Here is a 15,899-nt window from a genome sequence, read left to right on the forward strand (position 1 = left end):
AAGGGACAGAAACCCTGAACAGGCTAGTATGCTAGTACTGAAAATGCATCATCAGTACTCACTCCCATGTAGGTTTTGGAAAACATATTATTGAGTACCTCTATACACTAAAAATATGCTTCCCATTTCCCTGGTCCCACACATAGTAAGAAGAGAGCTTCTATTAGGTCTTGATTGTCTCCCAGCAAAGGACACAGGCCATTTTGTGAGGGGGGCCTCCTTAGTATCAGGGCGAGAGGGCTTCGATTGGCTAGGGGAAAGAAAATTGAATTTTCAAATCCACAAACCTCAGGAGAACAGAGTAATCAAATGCCACTTACCTTGGCCCTTCTAATATGGAGAATAAAGAAGCCAACACTGAGATGCTCTGCCTCGTGTCTCCATATTTACTCCACTTAGAGAATAATTAGTGTGAATAGATGACTCAGGAGTGAAATGTGCTTCTTCACCAAAGATAGTGCATTTTTCATGAAGTTACAATATACCAAAACTTGAGTTATAAACAAAATTTCCAGTTGACAAGTGAATCTTACTGAAGGGTTTTATATCCAGAAAAAGAGCTAGCCTGGAGGGAGCAAGCTTTCATGGAATGCTGGCACTTCTAAATTCTGTTATCATATCATCTTTGGACAAGATGCTCAAAAAAAACTCCTGCAGGTTGCCCTGTTGGTGAAATACACATGTAAGGACAGGTAGGACCCACTACGAGGCCTTTATTCAACTGGTGTTGGCACGGTCATGAGAGGGTGAAGATGATCAAGAATTCAGTGAGACTTGGGAAGCCATGAAGGATTCATGATCAAAAGGGAGCATACAATGGGGTAACAATAGGGAGACCAGTGGCCCAAAGAAGAGGCCAGAGCTATTGTCCTGATGAGAAATAAGAGGTCTCCAGTGAGGCTATAGTTGCAGGAAGAGTGAAGAAGGAATGGACATGTACCGTGTCCAGTCTGCTCTGCACTCCCTCTTCACTGGGGTGTGAAGTCAAGCCTCGTGGGCAGCTGCAGGATGGATCCAGAAACATGTGATCCTGGAGCCCAGCTTTTGCTCTTTTCTCCTCTGCACAGAGCTGGTTACCTACCGGCACTGTCTCATACCCAGAGCAGTCAGGCTCTCAGACTCCACAATCAGACCCAGATATTTAACCCAGTCTGTGTTTATTGAGTGGCTATTAGGTGCCAGACACCTGAAGCAAATTTCTTCCAGTATCTGCCTGTCAAAATTCAAATCCTGCACCCATCATGTCCAGCACAGGCCTGCCTTATATATGCATCAAAAACAATGATTTCTCCTGCCAATGCAGGAGAGACACAGGTTCAATCCCTGGTCCAGGAGGATTGCACATGCTGCAGAGCAAATAATCCCATGAGCCGAAACTACTGAGCCTGGGTTCTAGACCCTGGGAACTGCAAGTTTTGAAGCCTGAGTGCCTAGGGTGTGTGCTCCACAAGAGAAGCCACTGAAGTGAGAAGCTCGAGCACCATAACTAGAGAGTAGCCCCCACTCATTGCAACTAGAGAAGGCCTGCAAAGCAGTGAAGACCCAGCAAGCCAAAAGTAAACAAATAATTAAAAGCTTTTTTAATGGATTAAATTAAAATGGGAGTAGCCTGATACCCCAAAGCTAGGGAAGATGTGTTGCCATACCTGGGTGTAGTGTCAGAAATTCAGGCAGGCATCCAGGTGTTGTGAAATGCTGAGTGCCATTTTCTCCTCTTCAGCTGCAATCCTGGCTGTGTGTGCATGCTGCCAGCTGATAACTCAGCCTATAGGATATGATATAAGCCTCTTGCTGTTTCACTCATTCCAGTGAACTCTATTTAAATGCTGTAATTAAGCAAATCATTTTTATATTTGGGCAAGTGCTCTCAGGATATGTCTCTTTAATTGATTTAACCAATTCTGTAGGTATTGATTTTTAACCATCTGAATACCCTAATGGTGAGTTCATTTGTTCATAGAGGAGTTTCTCTTTTGAACTTAGGCAATCAATTCAATTTACCAACACATGCCATTAGATAAAAGTATGGCTAGGTCTCGCAGAGCAGCCCCATGAAAAGTTAAAGATAAAACATAGAAACAGAAAACCAATGCAGTTGACTGCTCGTCTCTTTTTTTCCATGAAGTATAATATTTAGTTATTTGAAATTATCTGAATGGTTGACTTTTCATTTTTTAATCAAGAAATGTAATATATAGACGCAACTTGGGTGTATCTGCTAGTAACAAAAAACAAACATATAAACAGGGAATGTAAAAGGCATGTAGAGCAATAGTAATAGAATCACATTTTATGCTTCACTGACAGTATGGTTATTGATTAAGAAGATAAGCAGTCCCCAACTCTGTAGCCTTGCAAAATGAATCCATGGCTTCAATCGCTCTAGGCCTTCTGCGTGCTTACTTTTGACGAACAGGAAACATACTGCACTGAGTTTGTTTTCTGTCAGTCTCAGCGGGTATAATGGCATAAGTCTGGATATAAATATTCAGCTCATGCTTCTTAAAAGCCCCAAAAGATCCTCTAAATATTTTTGTGACTATAATATACATGTCTATTGAACTAGAATAACACAGCATGATATTAATAACTAGGGCAGGATTACCTTACCAAAGAATTTTGACAAAGTTCAATCAGTATATAGCAGATGACTAGCAAAATTTCCTAAGTGCTTTCTAGGTAGATTTGTCTCCCTAAAGAAATATGATGTTCTGTCTACACAGGAGGATGGGACTCAATAGAGAGCCACCTTCCTTCCTTCCTTTTTCTTTCATTTTCTCTGTTTTTTCATGAGAACTACATTTGATGGTTCATGTAATTCAGAGTGGTCCTTGAGTCACTTCAGCTTTGGTGCAGCAAAAGGATTCTCTACCTCACAGAGAGACAAGGCCGTTCTTTTTAGGAAGTTAGATTTAATGAGGGAGCAACTTAAGCATGTCCTTAGCCACATCATTCCTCCTGAGGAAATAAATTTGCTGCTTAGCAGGATACCACCAAGAGTACAACACTGGTAATGATGGAAGAATTAGGTCATGAGCACTCCTTGGAAGGAGACAACTTCTTCTCCCTGGGAATATAATTTCTTGAGCTCCTATATCATGGAGGAAGTTCATCCCTGGAGCTTCCCAACCTCAGGGTCAAATGTTAGTGCAAAAGCAAAGAGCCTTCCTGATGGAGTAAGGTATGAAAGGAAAGGAAGTGAACGTTGTTCAGTCATGACTGACTGTTTGCGACCCCATGGACTATACAGTCCATGGAAATCTCCGGGCCAGAATCCTGGAGTGGGTAGCCTTTCCCTTCTCCAGGAGATCTTCCCAACCCAGGGATAGAACCCAGGTCTCCCTCATTACAGATGGATTCCTTACCAGCTGAGCTCACCAGCTGAGCCACCAGGGAAGCCCAAGAATACTGGAGTGGGTAGCCTATCCCTTCTCCAGCAGATCTTCCTGACCCAGGAATTGAACTGGGGTCTCCTGCATTGCAGGTGGATTCTTTACCAACTGAGCTGCCAGGGAAGCCCATGAGAGGAGGGACAGCTAAAGGAGGGGTCACCCAGAAAAGAATGATGCTTCCTAGGCTTCCTTGTAGGGGAAGAGAGAGTGAGGAGAGTGGCATGCACTTGTGCCTCCACAGCATCTCAAGTGTCTTGACCTCTCTACCACCAACACAAACCCCAGCCGAGGTTCGGAGGCCTGTATGAAGGTAGAGGGCCCTCTCTCCTGCTGGGCTAGGTCTGGCAGGATCTAAACACATCAAAGTCTTTCTCAAGTAGGACTTTGCAGACAGAAGCATTCTGTTCAGCCCAGAACTACTACTGATATGGAGAGAGGAGCAGAATGGCTTCTATAATCCTAGTTGGATTAACTGCGTAGATTTGATACTGCAACCTGGTCAGTGGTCAGAAAGCCTATCAACTCTCTGGCTGTAAAAAATATAGGAATCTGTGGGAGGAATAAATAAGGAGTTCGAGATGAACAGATACACACTGCTGGATATAAAATAGGTAAAAAACAAGGACCTGCTGTGTAGCACAGGGAACTCTATGCAATATCCTGTAATAAACTATAATGAAAAAATATCTGAAAATAATATATATCCGAACCACTTTACTGTCCACCTGAAACTAAGACAACATTGTAAATCAACAATTAAAAATTCAGTTAGTTAAAATAAAAATGTATGCACCAATACCAATTCCCATGTGGAATGCAGTCACAATCAAGATGCACCTTTTTGCTTAGTATGCTGTGTTTTCTAGAACACTGTCATTGATGTTGGCTACTCACAACCACTCTTGGTGTAGACAGGGCAGGAATGATGGTCTTCATTTTTAAAATGAGGAAACTGAGGTTCACTGGTGTTAACTGCGTCACCAATGTCATGATGATGGAAATGTCATGATTAGGAAATGGCAAACCTGGTAATAGAACCCAGGTTTGTGGATTTCTAGCACAGCATTCTTTCCACATATAGCTCATTGCCTCTCATTGCACCATATTGGACTATGGTTTTTAACATCTTAATTTATCATCCTATCTTAGGCTAGAACTTCCTTGATGGAAAGATAAGTATCATGTTGGGGAAACATGACAGCAAATAAGTAGAATATAGGTTTTAAAAAGCATATAGACATTACAAATTAAAGCAGCGTAAGTGTTAACTATCTAACCTCCATTTTCCAATCAGTTTAAATTACTTTAATGTATGTTTTTAAACTCAAAATTAGCTGTAATCCCAATATGTAATCCTCTTAATGCTCACTGACTTAACGCTGTATCATTTCACTTTGACTTCCCTCGTCTTTTCCTGTCCCAAGATTTCAAAAGAGGAATTTTGTCCTTGTATATTTTGTAGACTTAATTATTTTCCCTTAAAGTATTTTTATTTGCCCTAAAGTATTAATGTATATTTTGCACACAAATAATTCACTTAATTTTTCTTTGTAGTCTCTTAAGAATTCCTTATATTATATATAAAACAAAGTCAAAATACAGTGAAAGTGGAGAACACAAATGATGAGCTGTTTCTCGTGCCTGGAAGACATTCCCTGCAACCATATCGTTTGGAGATGAGCACATGGGAAGATGACAGGAGAGCATCTGACTAGAGCTGTGGGGACTCTGAAATGATCTTGGGTTAAATACCAAAGGGGAAAAAAAAGAAAACCTCTGAGCATAGATATTTTCTATCAATAGCCAAGCAACCTAGAAAAAATTAATTTGAATGAAGTTATTTTCCTATAATGGCTGTATAAAAAGACATATGTTTGAAAGAGACTGGCCGTGAACATGATTATGTACCTCCTGATCAGAGGGAAATAACTGGGTCTAATTGAAAGTCCTGATGCACAGAGAAGAGAGGACATTTTCAAAAGCATATCACTGAATCAAAGCTAGGTTAAGCAATGTCACTTTGATTTTTCTCCTTCCCATCTCCTGCCAGTGGCATGCTCAGCCCATCACATCCAGCTTGCTTTAAAAGGAAACCACAGGGACTTCCCTGACAGTCCACTGCAGGGAGCACAGGTTCCATCCCAGGTCAGGGAACTAAGATCTTGAATGCCCCGTGGCACAGCCAAAATAATAGTAATAAAAAAGGAAAACCACTGGAACCCCATGCCCATTATTTCATGGTAACCTTTCTTCTTCAGGAACAGATTAGTTTGGATTTTAAGGGATTTGGAAAAGTAGATTCATGTGATTCCCACAATGGCTTCTCTTCAGCCCACTGCCATGTCTTATTCCACAAGCTGGGAGTGGGGGAGAAAAGGTGGTAGAGAAGGCAGACGTGGGTATGCAGCCTGGCTACATTCTGTAGTGATAGTCAAGGTCTTGCCCCTACTCCTTGCCAGACACTGGTTCTTCCTTTCAGCACCCTTTAAGGGATTGCTCAGAGATAGGCATTCATATCTTAAACACTTGTAAGAGATGACGGGCCAGCCAGACACTGTCCTTGTTTCCTCATTTTCACCTGTTACCTCATTCCCTCACTTTCTTGTGATTCCACCATTTGTGAAAATTCAACCTCAGGCACAGATGGTGAGAAAATAACTTTTGCCTATCAAGCCAAAGTGAAAAGTGAAAGTGTTTGTCACTCAGTCATGTCTGACTCTTTGCAACCCCATGGACTGTAGCCACCAGACTCCTCTGTCCATGGAATTCTCCAGCAAGAATACTGGAATGGGTTGCCATTTCCTTCTCCAAGAGATCTTCCTGACCCAGGGATTAAACCTGGGTCTCCTGCATTGCAGGCAGATTCTTTACCCTCTGAGCCACCAGGGAAGAAAAAGTACCCAAATATTAATGGATATTTATCCAACAATAGAATCTGAGACTTAATGGAAGAAAAGGACTTGGATTTCCAACAATAATGTCTAAACTGAGGAAATATTTCATCAATTTCAAACAAATTGCTTCCAAGTGCTTGGGTTGTTGTTATGGATTGAAAGTTTCGATATGCTTATGCACTGGTCACTCGGAATGTCAATCCAATGTTAGATTATAAATCGTCTCTGTTACACATGGTTGCTTCTGCCTTCGAATTTGTAACAGTATTCTCTTCATCTCTTAGCCATCACCCACTCCAGGGTTCACAAATATAAAGGTCTCCAAGTGTATACCTTTTAAAAGGGTCTGAAGAACCTCGAGGTTGGCGAACCACTGCTTCAACGCTTACCATTCTGAATGTTATTTCTACAGTCTAAAAGAATCTGGGGGAGTACAAGTTTGGTTCTGATTACACAATTATGCTACAGAAGTATGAAAAAAATCATCACTAAAACCCTCCAGGTGCTTAAACAGTTTGATAGACTGTAGCCATTCTGCCATCAGCACCCCCAGCTGTGTTGCTTAGCAACATTTTAATTCCAGAAGAATCGAAGGAGATGCAATCCCTGTGGAGAGGGAAACAGAAATAAGAGGGCTGTTGACAGATGATCTGAGTTGTTTCTTCTAATATACTGTGAAGATCACTAGCTCTTTTCATGAATGATAAATGGACTGTACACAGATCAATGGGTTCAGCAATAAAGTGGGACCAGGCTCCATGTCTAAGGGACGCAGGCCGAGAGGCCCAGAGATTTCCTCATTTCGATGATTTGGTGTGTGTTTTCTTAAAGGTTCCATGGAAGGAAATTGATCGGAGCTGTCTGTCAGCTCTTGCCTTTTTGTGGTATCTACTAATAAAAATGATTTTAGAAATGGGTACTTTGGCCTTTCTATCACCAAGCAGGTGCAGCCAGGTGGCTGGAGCAATACAGGGTATAGAGTTTCCCATCCTAGATCTAAAAATCCCCAGATGTACCCATGACCATTCCCTCTGTGCTTCCCTCCCCATCCTGTCATAAGCCAAGCAGGTGTATGTGGAGGAGGAGGATATTTCTGAAATATGGTGTGTGTGCCTGCATGCTGGGTCACTTAGTCATGTCTGAGTCTTTGTGACTCCATGGACTGTGGCCTGCCAGACTCCTCTGTCATGGGATTTTCCAGGCAAGAATACTAGAGTGGGTTGCCATTTACTCCTTCAGGGGATCTTCCTGACCCAGGGATTAAACTGGCATCTGTCTCCTTCATTGCAGGCAGATTCTTTACCAACTGAGTCACCTGGGAAGCCCCTCTGAAGTATTGGGAATGGCCAATTATATGAATACTTATCTCTTATCTCTAAGTCAATCACAATAAAGCTCCTTTAGTGTAAGGGATTTAAAATCTAACTTTCTAACACCATACACAAAAATAAACTCAAAATGGATTAAAGATCTAAACATAAGACCAGAAACTATAAAACTCCTAGAGGAGAACATAGGCAAAACACTCTCTGACATACATCACAGCAGGATCCTCTATGACCCACCTCCCAGAATATCGGAAATAAAAGCAAAAATAAACAAATGGGACCTAATTAACCTTAAAAGCTTCTGCACATCAAAGGAAACTATCAGCAAGGTGAAAAGACGGCCTTCAGAATGGGAGAAAATAATAGCAAATGAAGCAACCGACAAACAACTAATCTCAAAAATATACAAGCAACTCCTCCAGCTCAACTCCAGAAAAATAAATGACCCAATCAAAAAATGGGCCAAAGAACTAAATAGACATTTCTCCAAAGAAGACATACAGATGGCTAACAAACACATGAAAAGATGCTCAACATCACTCATTATCAGAGAAATGCAAATCAAAACCTCTATGAGGTACCATTTCACACCAGTCAGAATGGCTGCGATCCAAAAGTCTACAAATAATAAATGTTGGAGAGGGTGTGGAGGAAAGGGAACCCTCTTACACTGTTGGTGGGAATGCAAACTAGTACAGCCACTATGGAGAACAGTGTGGAGATTCCTTAAAAAACTGGAAATAGAACTGCCTTATGATCCAGCAATCCCACTGCTGGGCATACACACTGAGGAAACCAGAAGGGAAAGAGACACGTGTACCCCAATGTTCATCGCAGCACTGTTTATAATAGCCAGGACATGGAAACAACCTAGATGTCCATCAGCAGATGAATGGATAAGAAAGCAGTGGTACATATACACAATGGAGTATTACTCAGCCATTAAAAAGAATACATTTGAATCAGTTCTAATGAGGTGGATGAAACTGGAGCCTATTATACAGAGTGAAGTAAGCCAGAAGGAAAAACACCAATACAGTATACTAACACATATATATGGAATTTAGAAAGATGATAACAATAACCCTGTGTACGAGACAGCAAAAGTGATGCTGATGTATGGAACAGTCTTATGGACTCTGTGGGAGAGGGAGAGGGTGGGAAGATCTGGGAGAATGGCATTGAAACATGTAAAATATCATATATGAAACGAGATGCCAGTCCATGTTCAATGCATGATACTGGATGCTTGGGGCTAGTGCACTGGGACAACCCAGAGGGATGGTATGGGGAGGGAGGAGGGAGGAGGGTTCAGGATGGGGAGCACATGTATACCTGTGATGGATTCATTGTGATATTTGGCAAAACTAATACAATTATGTAAAGTTTAAAAATAAAATAAAATTTAAAAAAATAGTAAATATGTAAAACAAAACAAAACAAAATAAAATCTAATTGGTTAGTATTATCCAGAGGTAGGAAAATATTGCATATTCACATAATTAGAGGGAAAGACTCTTCTGAATTATAGACATATAAACATACAGACAGACACAGAGAGCTTATAGTTTTCATTCTAAAATTTCAGTCCTAAGTCAAGCATAAACAAAGTTCACAGGTCCATTTCAAACACCTGGTCTCTCCTTAGTGGGTATACATCTCAATTTATTTGAGCTGAAAACACACAAACAGAAAAAAAGAAACAATAAACCAGAGTCTCTGTCCTCTTTTACCCAAGAGACAAGATCTCTGTAAGTCATCAGTCCCTTTACAGTGATCAACAGATGGTCAGACCAAATAGAAAGGCAAACCATGCAGAAAATTTAGGGGCGTCAGGAGGAAGGATGGACTGAGTCTCAGCATGTGGACGGCAGTGTGGTCCTTTTTGAAATTAGCTGTTTTCCAGAACATGAAAGGATGGAGTAGAGTGGGGGAGTTCTTCATGATCTCTGTTTTCCAGAAGCAGAGGGCTCAGGTTTAAAAAATATGTAAGGAAAAGATGAGAAGAGGAGGAAGGAGTCATGAGCCTAAGGGCCCACTCGCATGGGCACCGCTGAACTTCCCAGGCGACTGTGGCTATGCTTGCCTGTGTCTGAAAGCTGTACTTGGACTGGTAACCATGCTCCCCAGGAGACGGAAATTGCTTTCTGCACCTCCAGTCTGCTTATCTCCAGCAGCCTGCCTTGGTTAACTCCTCATGTTTCTGAAGAGCGTTTTATATTGCTTATTGTTTTGGTAACTAGTTGCAAAGATTATGCCTGCTAATGTTGTCTAATTGCATTTTTTTCTTCTGTTCACAGGCTGTTGAAAAGGCAAAACCTAAGAATAATCCTGTGAAGTAAGTTATTTTTTTTATTAGTTGGAAATGTTAATTTGAATGGACTCCAAGCATGTGAAAAAGGTCATAAAAGAGACCTTGATTTTGAGTTCATCTCTATTCGTGACGATTTAAAAACAAAAACCAAAACAAGCAAGGAAAAAAAAAAACCTTCAATGAGCAGGGACCAGCTTTTCAATTTTTCCTGTGGTCCTGATGAGAAAGTGCTCCAAGTTATGCCTGGTTTACATAAATTAATATGTGCCATCCATGAATAGTTGCCAAATACTATTATAATCATATTCAATGCATAGTACTTCAAGCCTTTGGGTTTTGCACATGCTAAAAAGATTACATTTTTAATTGCAAACCTTGGACCTATGACAGAGACGTAAGTGACTGAAAATGTGCCAAGTGATTTCCAGCCACGTGGGGAGCTTTGGCACCTCGGCATCAAGGCCTCGGCACTCTGTTAATGAAAAGCTCATAAAAATATATTTAACTGAAGGTTTTTCTAGCTAACAGAGAGCTATTTCCAAGGCATTTTATGAGACACTCTTAAATTATAAACAAGCCACACAGCAGTCTTTTAAATATAGTACATCCTGTCTCCTCCAGAAGGGAGACTTTGCAATTAAAGATGTCTGTCTTGTCATTTGGCTTCATGACATCTGATTACCATGTTATGATGCATACCAGTCCACCAGCATGTGGGCTAGGGAAGACCTGCTCTATTTGCTGGGTTACTACGGGTCAAGTAACATCACGTCTCTAGGAACTACAACGTGTTAATTTATGTCAGCCAACTTCCACTATAGTAGATATCAAATGCAGAAATAGAAGTGCATTGATTTATTTTTTTTTTAATTTGTAGCTTTTAATATAGTGTGTCTCCTGTGGATGGCATATAGTTAAATCTTGTTTTTTCCCCAGTCTGGCAGTCTCTGCCTTTTGGCTAGATTGTTGAATCCATTCACATTTAATGTTACTATTGATAGGGTTGGATATATATAGTTATATAGTTGGGAGTACACTGGATTTTTAATAGTTTCTGGGAGAATGGATCAGCTAATGCCAATGACAGAGAGCTGCTTGTGTTTTGTAAAAGTAATTAACTTTTCCAAATCACCAGGGTTGTGTTTAGCACACCATTAAATGTAAGTTCCAATTCATTTTTCCAAAAGGTTTTCTTTTGTACTTTGTGTTTAAATTTTGTTTTCTGAGGCCTCAGAATATTCCTTATCAGTTTTTTATAGCTTCTGGAGGGCTCTGTGGTCTGGAGATGTATTTTGCTATCGTTGTTTATGGGAGCATTTTTAGTAGCCCAATTGTTGTCTGGTTGTTTGATAGGGGGTGAAATCGTCTCTGCAGCCTGATTTCTTTTCTGTCTATGCCTGGAAGGCTTCTCTACTGCGAGCCTGTGGTAGGCAAGCTCCGTGGATTAGAGGATGGTGCTAATGAGGCCAAGGCCAGAACTTGAGTCCCTCCGTGGGCCATTAATGGTCTTCTTTCCCACAGTCCAACTGTACCCCTTTCTCCAGTCCACCCACAGGCAGATGCATGCCCTAGGTCACAAGGGTTGGGGCAGGGACTGGAGGAGTGTAAATCTGGCCCTCAGTGGGACAAACATCTCCAAGTTCAAGCGTGCCCAATAGGAAGTGAATCCCAAGCTCCATCTTTGCATGCAGAAGACAGCCCATTGGCAACATACAGGGCTGCATTTAATCATACTCTAATGGCCAGGAAGTAGGACCAGTTTTCTGTCTATTCCTTGTGAGAATTCTACCCTACAGATAATTACATTTTTTATGAGTTCTGGTTAATTCACAGTACAGACTGTATCTAATGTCTATCACTTTAAGGAATGTTGTAAAGAGAAAACAGGAAAAGTAGAAGAGCCAAAGGATTACTAATAGAACATAAAACAATATTTTATTTTTAAATATATTTGAAAATCTAATAATAAGCCTAAATCACAACCAACTGGTAGGTGTTTAAAATTGTCTTCTAATTAAGTAAGATACCACTCTCAGTGTGAGTCTGAGTGTCTTATTGTATTTGGTACCTAATACCTGCTACCTAATTCAGTTGCCTAGCCACAACCGTCTGAGGACTCTAAAAAGAGAGGCTTCTGCAAGACCTCAGCTCAGGGACAAGAATCTCAGCTCAGAGAATGGTTCAATTACACTGCCTGATGGCAAAGCAGAAACAAGGCTTTAAAAAGTTTTGTGTATGGCAGTCCTCTTTCCGTTTCTAATATGTCTCAGTCAGACATAATGCACAGCTACCCAAAGTAGGGTTAGGGTTTGATATGCGTTTTTTTAATTAATAGACAAGTAAACAAATTGAGTGCGTCCTAGAAAGCAATCCTTTCAGGAACCTAGCCTGGAGGCTTAATAAGACCCTAGTGGAGCATCAGGACTGAAGGGCTCTTGTGTTGTAACTGAGCAAGGTGTCCGTCTCTTCTGACTTGTGTTGTTCAGTTGCTAAATCGTATCTGACTCTGTGACCCCATGGACTGCAGCATGCCAGACTTCCCTGTCCTTCAACATCTCCCTGAGTTTGCTCAAGCTCATGTCCATTGTGTAGATGATGCCACCCAACCGTCTCATCCTCCATCATCCCCTTTTCCTCCTGCCCTTAATCTCTCCCAGCATCAGGGTCTTTTCCAGTGAGTCGGCTCTTCACATCAAGTTGCCAAAGTATTGGAGCTTCAGCTTCACCATCAGTCCTTCCAATGAATATTCAGGGTTGGTTTTCTTTAGGACTGACTTATTTGATCTCCTTGCTGTCCAAGGGACTCTCAAGAGTCTTCTGACTCATGCCACATGTAAAATATTACCACATTGATACTAACTGCATTGCCTTTGACCAGTTATTGGCTTGATCTTGTATATGAGAATTAACACACAGTCGTTTGTGGGAGCATACATTGGAAAGAATGTTCAGCCTTGTTGGAAAAGTGGAGGTCTAGAGGCGTTTACAACTCAGGATGAACACAGATAGGTACAGATGATCATTATGTGTGATTGGTGCAGAGTTTGGCAAGTGGTGGGGAAAAAATTCAAGAGAAGACTATTTCATGAGATGTAAAAATTATATTAAGTTCAAATTTCAGTGTCCATAAAAGAAGTTTTATGGCACACAGCTACACTCATTTGTTCCCAAATCGTCTGTAGCTCCATTTGTGTTACAGTGACAGAATTGAGACTGTGCAAACCACCAAACCAAAAATATTCTTATCTGGCTCTTTACAGTTTGCTGACCCCTGCTCTGGCTAGTCAGGTAGGCAAAAGTGCACATGTAAGCTTTTCTCTGATGGTGAGTGTTAAACTATGAACCCTTTGTCTTTTTGCCCTCTAAAACACTGAGTGCTCAATGGCTCAGTCATGTCTGACTCTTTGTGACCCCATGAACTGTAGCCTACCAGACTCCTCTGTCCGTGGGATTTTCCAGGCAGGAACAGTGGAGTGGGTTGCTATTTCCTTCTCCAAAAACATTGAGTAGGTACTGTGTTTACTGAGCTCTCATCTTGTGTTCGGAACTTTCTGGGGCCGATGTATCACCTAATCCTCATTCAGAGTATAGAAACCACTCCAAATTCAAGATCTTTGAAGATCATCATGGATATGAGATCCATTCATGGGACAGTGATGCCTCAGAAACTAGTCAACACACAGCTACAGTATACTGATAGTTTTTCAAGTTGTGTGTAGATGGATATCTTGCAAAAGCCATTTTTTATAATTCTATTACTTCCCAAGATTTAACTAAGGCTGAGTAAGCTTTCAGTTCAAGTGAGGGTAAATGATTCACAATATTATTTAGTTTGCATATTTTCTTCTCTAAAGCTTCATCTCCTCCCTCCCTATTTCTCAACCACTTGTTTAATTTCTTATTAATAACTTCATGGTTGTAAGCTTCTTTCATCACCATAGGGAGAGGGTGGTACATGTTAATTATACTCCATACAAAGGAGAAATTAAGTATATGCTTAGTGAATATAAGCACATAATGTACCTGGATACACTAATGACATTACCTTGAAGCATTCAGTATTATCTCTGAGGATAAGAATCAAAATTGTGCATTCTTAAGATCAGTGATCAGGACAAGAGATACTGGTGTACTTATCAGTCAGTTGGAACCATGCCAGTATCAAAGCTTGATTAGTATGTTCAAACTGTGCCTCTTTAATGTGTCAGAGAGACTTTCACTTGTATGTGAACATTCTGCAGCAATTATCTTCAAGCTTCGTTGTGGAAATAAGGCCTGAGAGATGTACAGATTTCTTTTACCATATGTGACTTATCACATACATTTTTTTAAAAAACACATTTCTGTTATTAAGACATATGTGATAGTACACTTCTGCAAATGTGAATTGCTTTTGGCTAAAAGCCATGCACTAATAAGTTGAGTTGAATCTAACCGAGGTTGACATCTGTTACCAAAAGAGAGAGAGAAGGGGGTGGAAGGAGAAGCAGTTATCAAGCATAAAATTCTTCCTTGCATTTACACGTTAACAAAGTTAAACAACGTGATGGTTGTCTTTCACAAATCAGGATCTGAATCCACTCTGCTTAGGAAATTACAGCTTTATTTAGGAACCTATCCATCTTACAGATACGGTGATTTCATTATTGAAAATGACAAATGGCCACGAAGATTTTCCTGACCATGATGTGTGTACATTATTCATTTATTCATCCAATGAATATTTATTGAGGATCTCCAGCATTCCGGGAACTGTGATAGATGCTGAGGGAATTAAAAATAAATCTGACACAGGTCTTACCCTCGAGGAGTTTAGAGTCCACGAGGAGAGATAGAATCGGTTTGTAAAGAACTAAATACAAGATAGAGAGAGGTTTGCTAAGTGGGGGACAGATAAAGTACATGGGAAGCTCTCAAGACAGAAGTGCTTCCAGTTATCACTATTGGAGAAGCTGGGGGAGGGGAGCAGAGGAAGAGACATTAGCACCAGGACTTCAGAGAGTGCTGGCTTGAGAAACTGGTGCTGAGGTGGCAGACAGTAAAGGGACCGGCTGGAAACTGAGGCTCCAAAGAAATGATGGCTTAGGGCCCTCAGAGCTTATCCAGATAAAAGAATGAGCTTGGTAGAGTTGGACAGCATTGAAGACCTCTACCTTTTTACTGGACTCATCATTAGTCCGCTAGTTAGTTATTAAGCATAAACAAATCACCCTTGGACCTGGGGTCTAATCCTGAACCTAACACTAGCTCATAGTATGAGACTGGATATGTCCCTTCCTTGCTATAGACCTCAGCGACATTATATATATGGTTCTTACACCTCTTGAACATTAGCCAAAGCTTGAAATTGTGTTTTACAGTGATGTTTATTTGAGGAAATACTTGATGTTAGTTTCATGGAGATGCATACAAGCACATGCATTATAAACATTACACATATACAATACATGTATTTATATACACACATGGACATATACACATAATACTTTTTCTGTTAATTTCTGCCTTATGCATTCATGAAATGAGGGACAAACCACATTGTTTAAGTTTTAAAGGAATATGTTAGATTAATATAGCTTCGAGGATGTTGGGTCGAGCCTCTTAGATGAGCCCTATGAACAAAGGTGATTTTGTGATTGGAGTCCATATCTCTTTGGTCGTCTTGGACACACACATCACAGACATGCAGAACATCCCCCTCTCTGGATGCTAAGGCCTTGGATTCTGCACTGTGTTCTGCTGAGTCAGGTGGGATTGTTTTCCTTAGGAACAAAAGGCTCCAGCACCACGGGGCTTTGGCAGACATTGCACCATCCCCTTCCTGGACTGCCTTGTGAATACTGCAGCCTCAGGGAGGTCCTGAGTTGGCCAACTTATCTTTGCCTTACCCAAGTTTTCCCAAATGTGTTGGAGCAGAGGGCACTTTTATCCAGCACCATGTTTCATGGGACACAGAATCAGATGCTCTGGT

The 15,899-nt window shown here is 40.9% G+C and overlaps 1 protein-coding gene across 11 annotated transcripts in view; it reads left to right on the forward strand.

The window, feature by feature from the left end:
• Nucleotides 1-15,899, forward strand: part of AFF2 (ALF transcription elongation factor 2) — a 535,938-nt gene that overhangs the window by 424,170 nt on the left and 95,869 nt on the right. For all 11 annotated transcript variants that reach the window (XM_061408662.1, XM_061408665.1, XM_061408666.1 and 8 more), the window contains one exon: nt 9,915-9,952. In XM_061408662.1, coding sequence (XP_061264646.1) covers nt 9,915-9,952 — 38 coding nt within the window. The remainder of the gene's footprint in view (nt 1-9,914; nt 9,953-15,899) is intronic.

This window comes from Bos javanicus, chromosome X, assembly GCF_032452875.1.
Source record: "Bos javanicus breed banteng chromosome X, ARS-OSU_banteng_1.0, whole genome shotgun sequence".
NCBI lineage: Eukaryota > Metazoa > Chordata > Mammalia > Artiodactyla > Bovidae > Bos > Bos javanicus.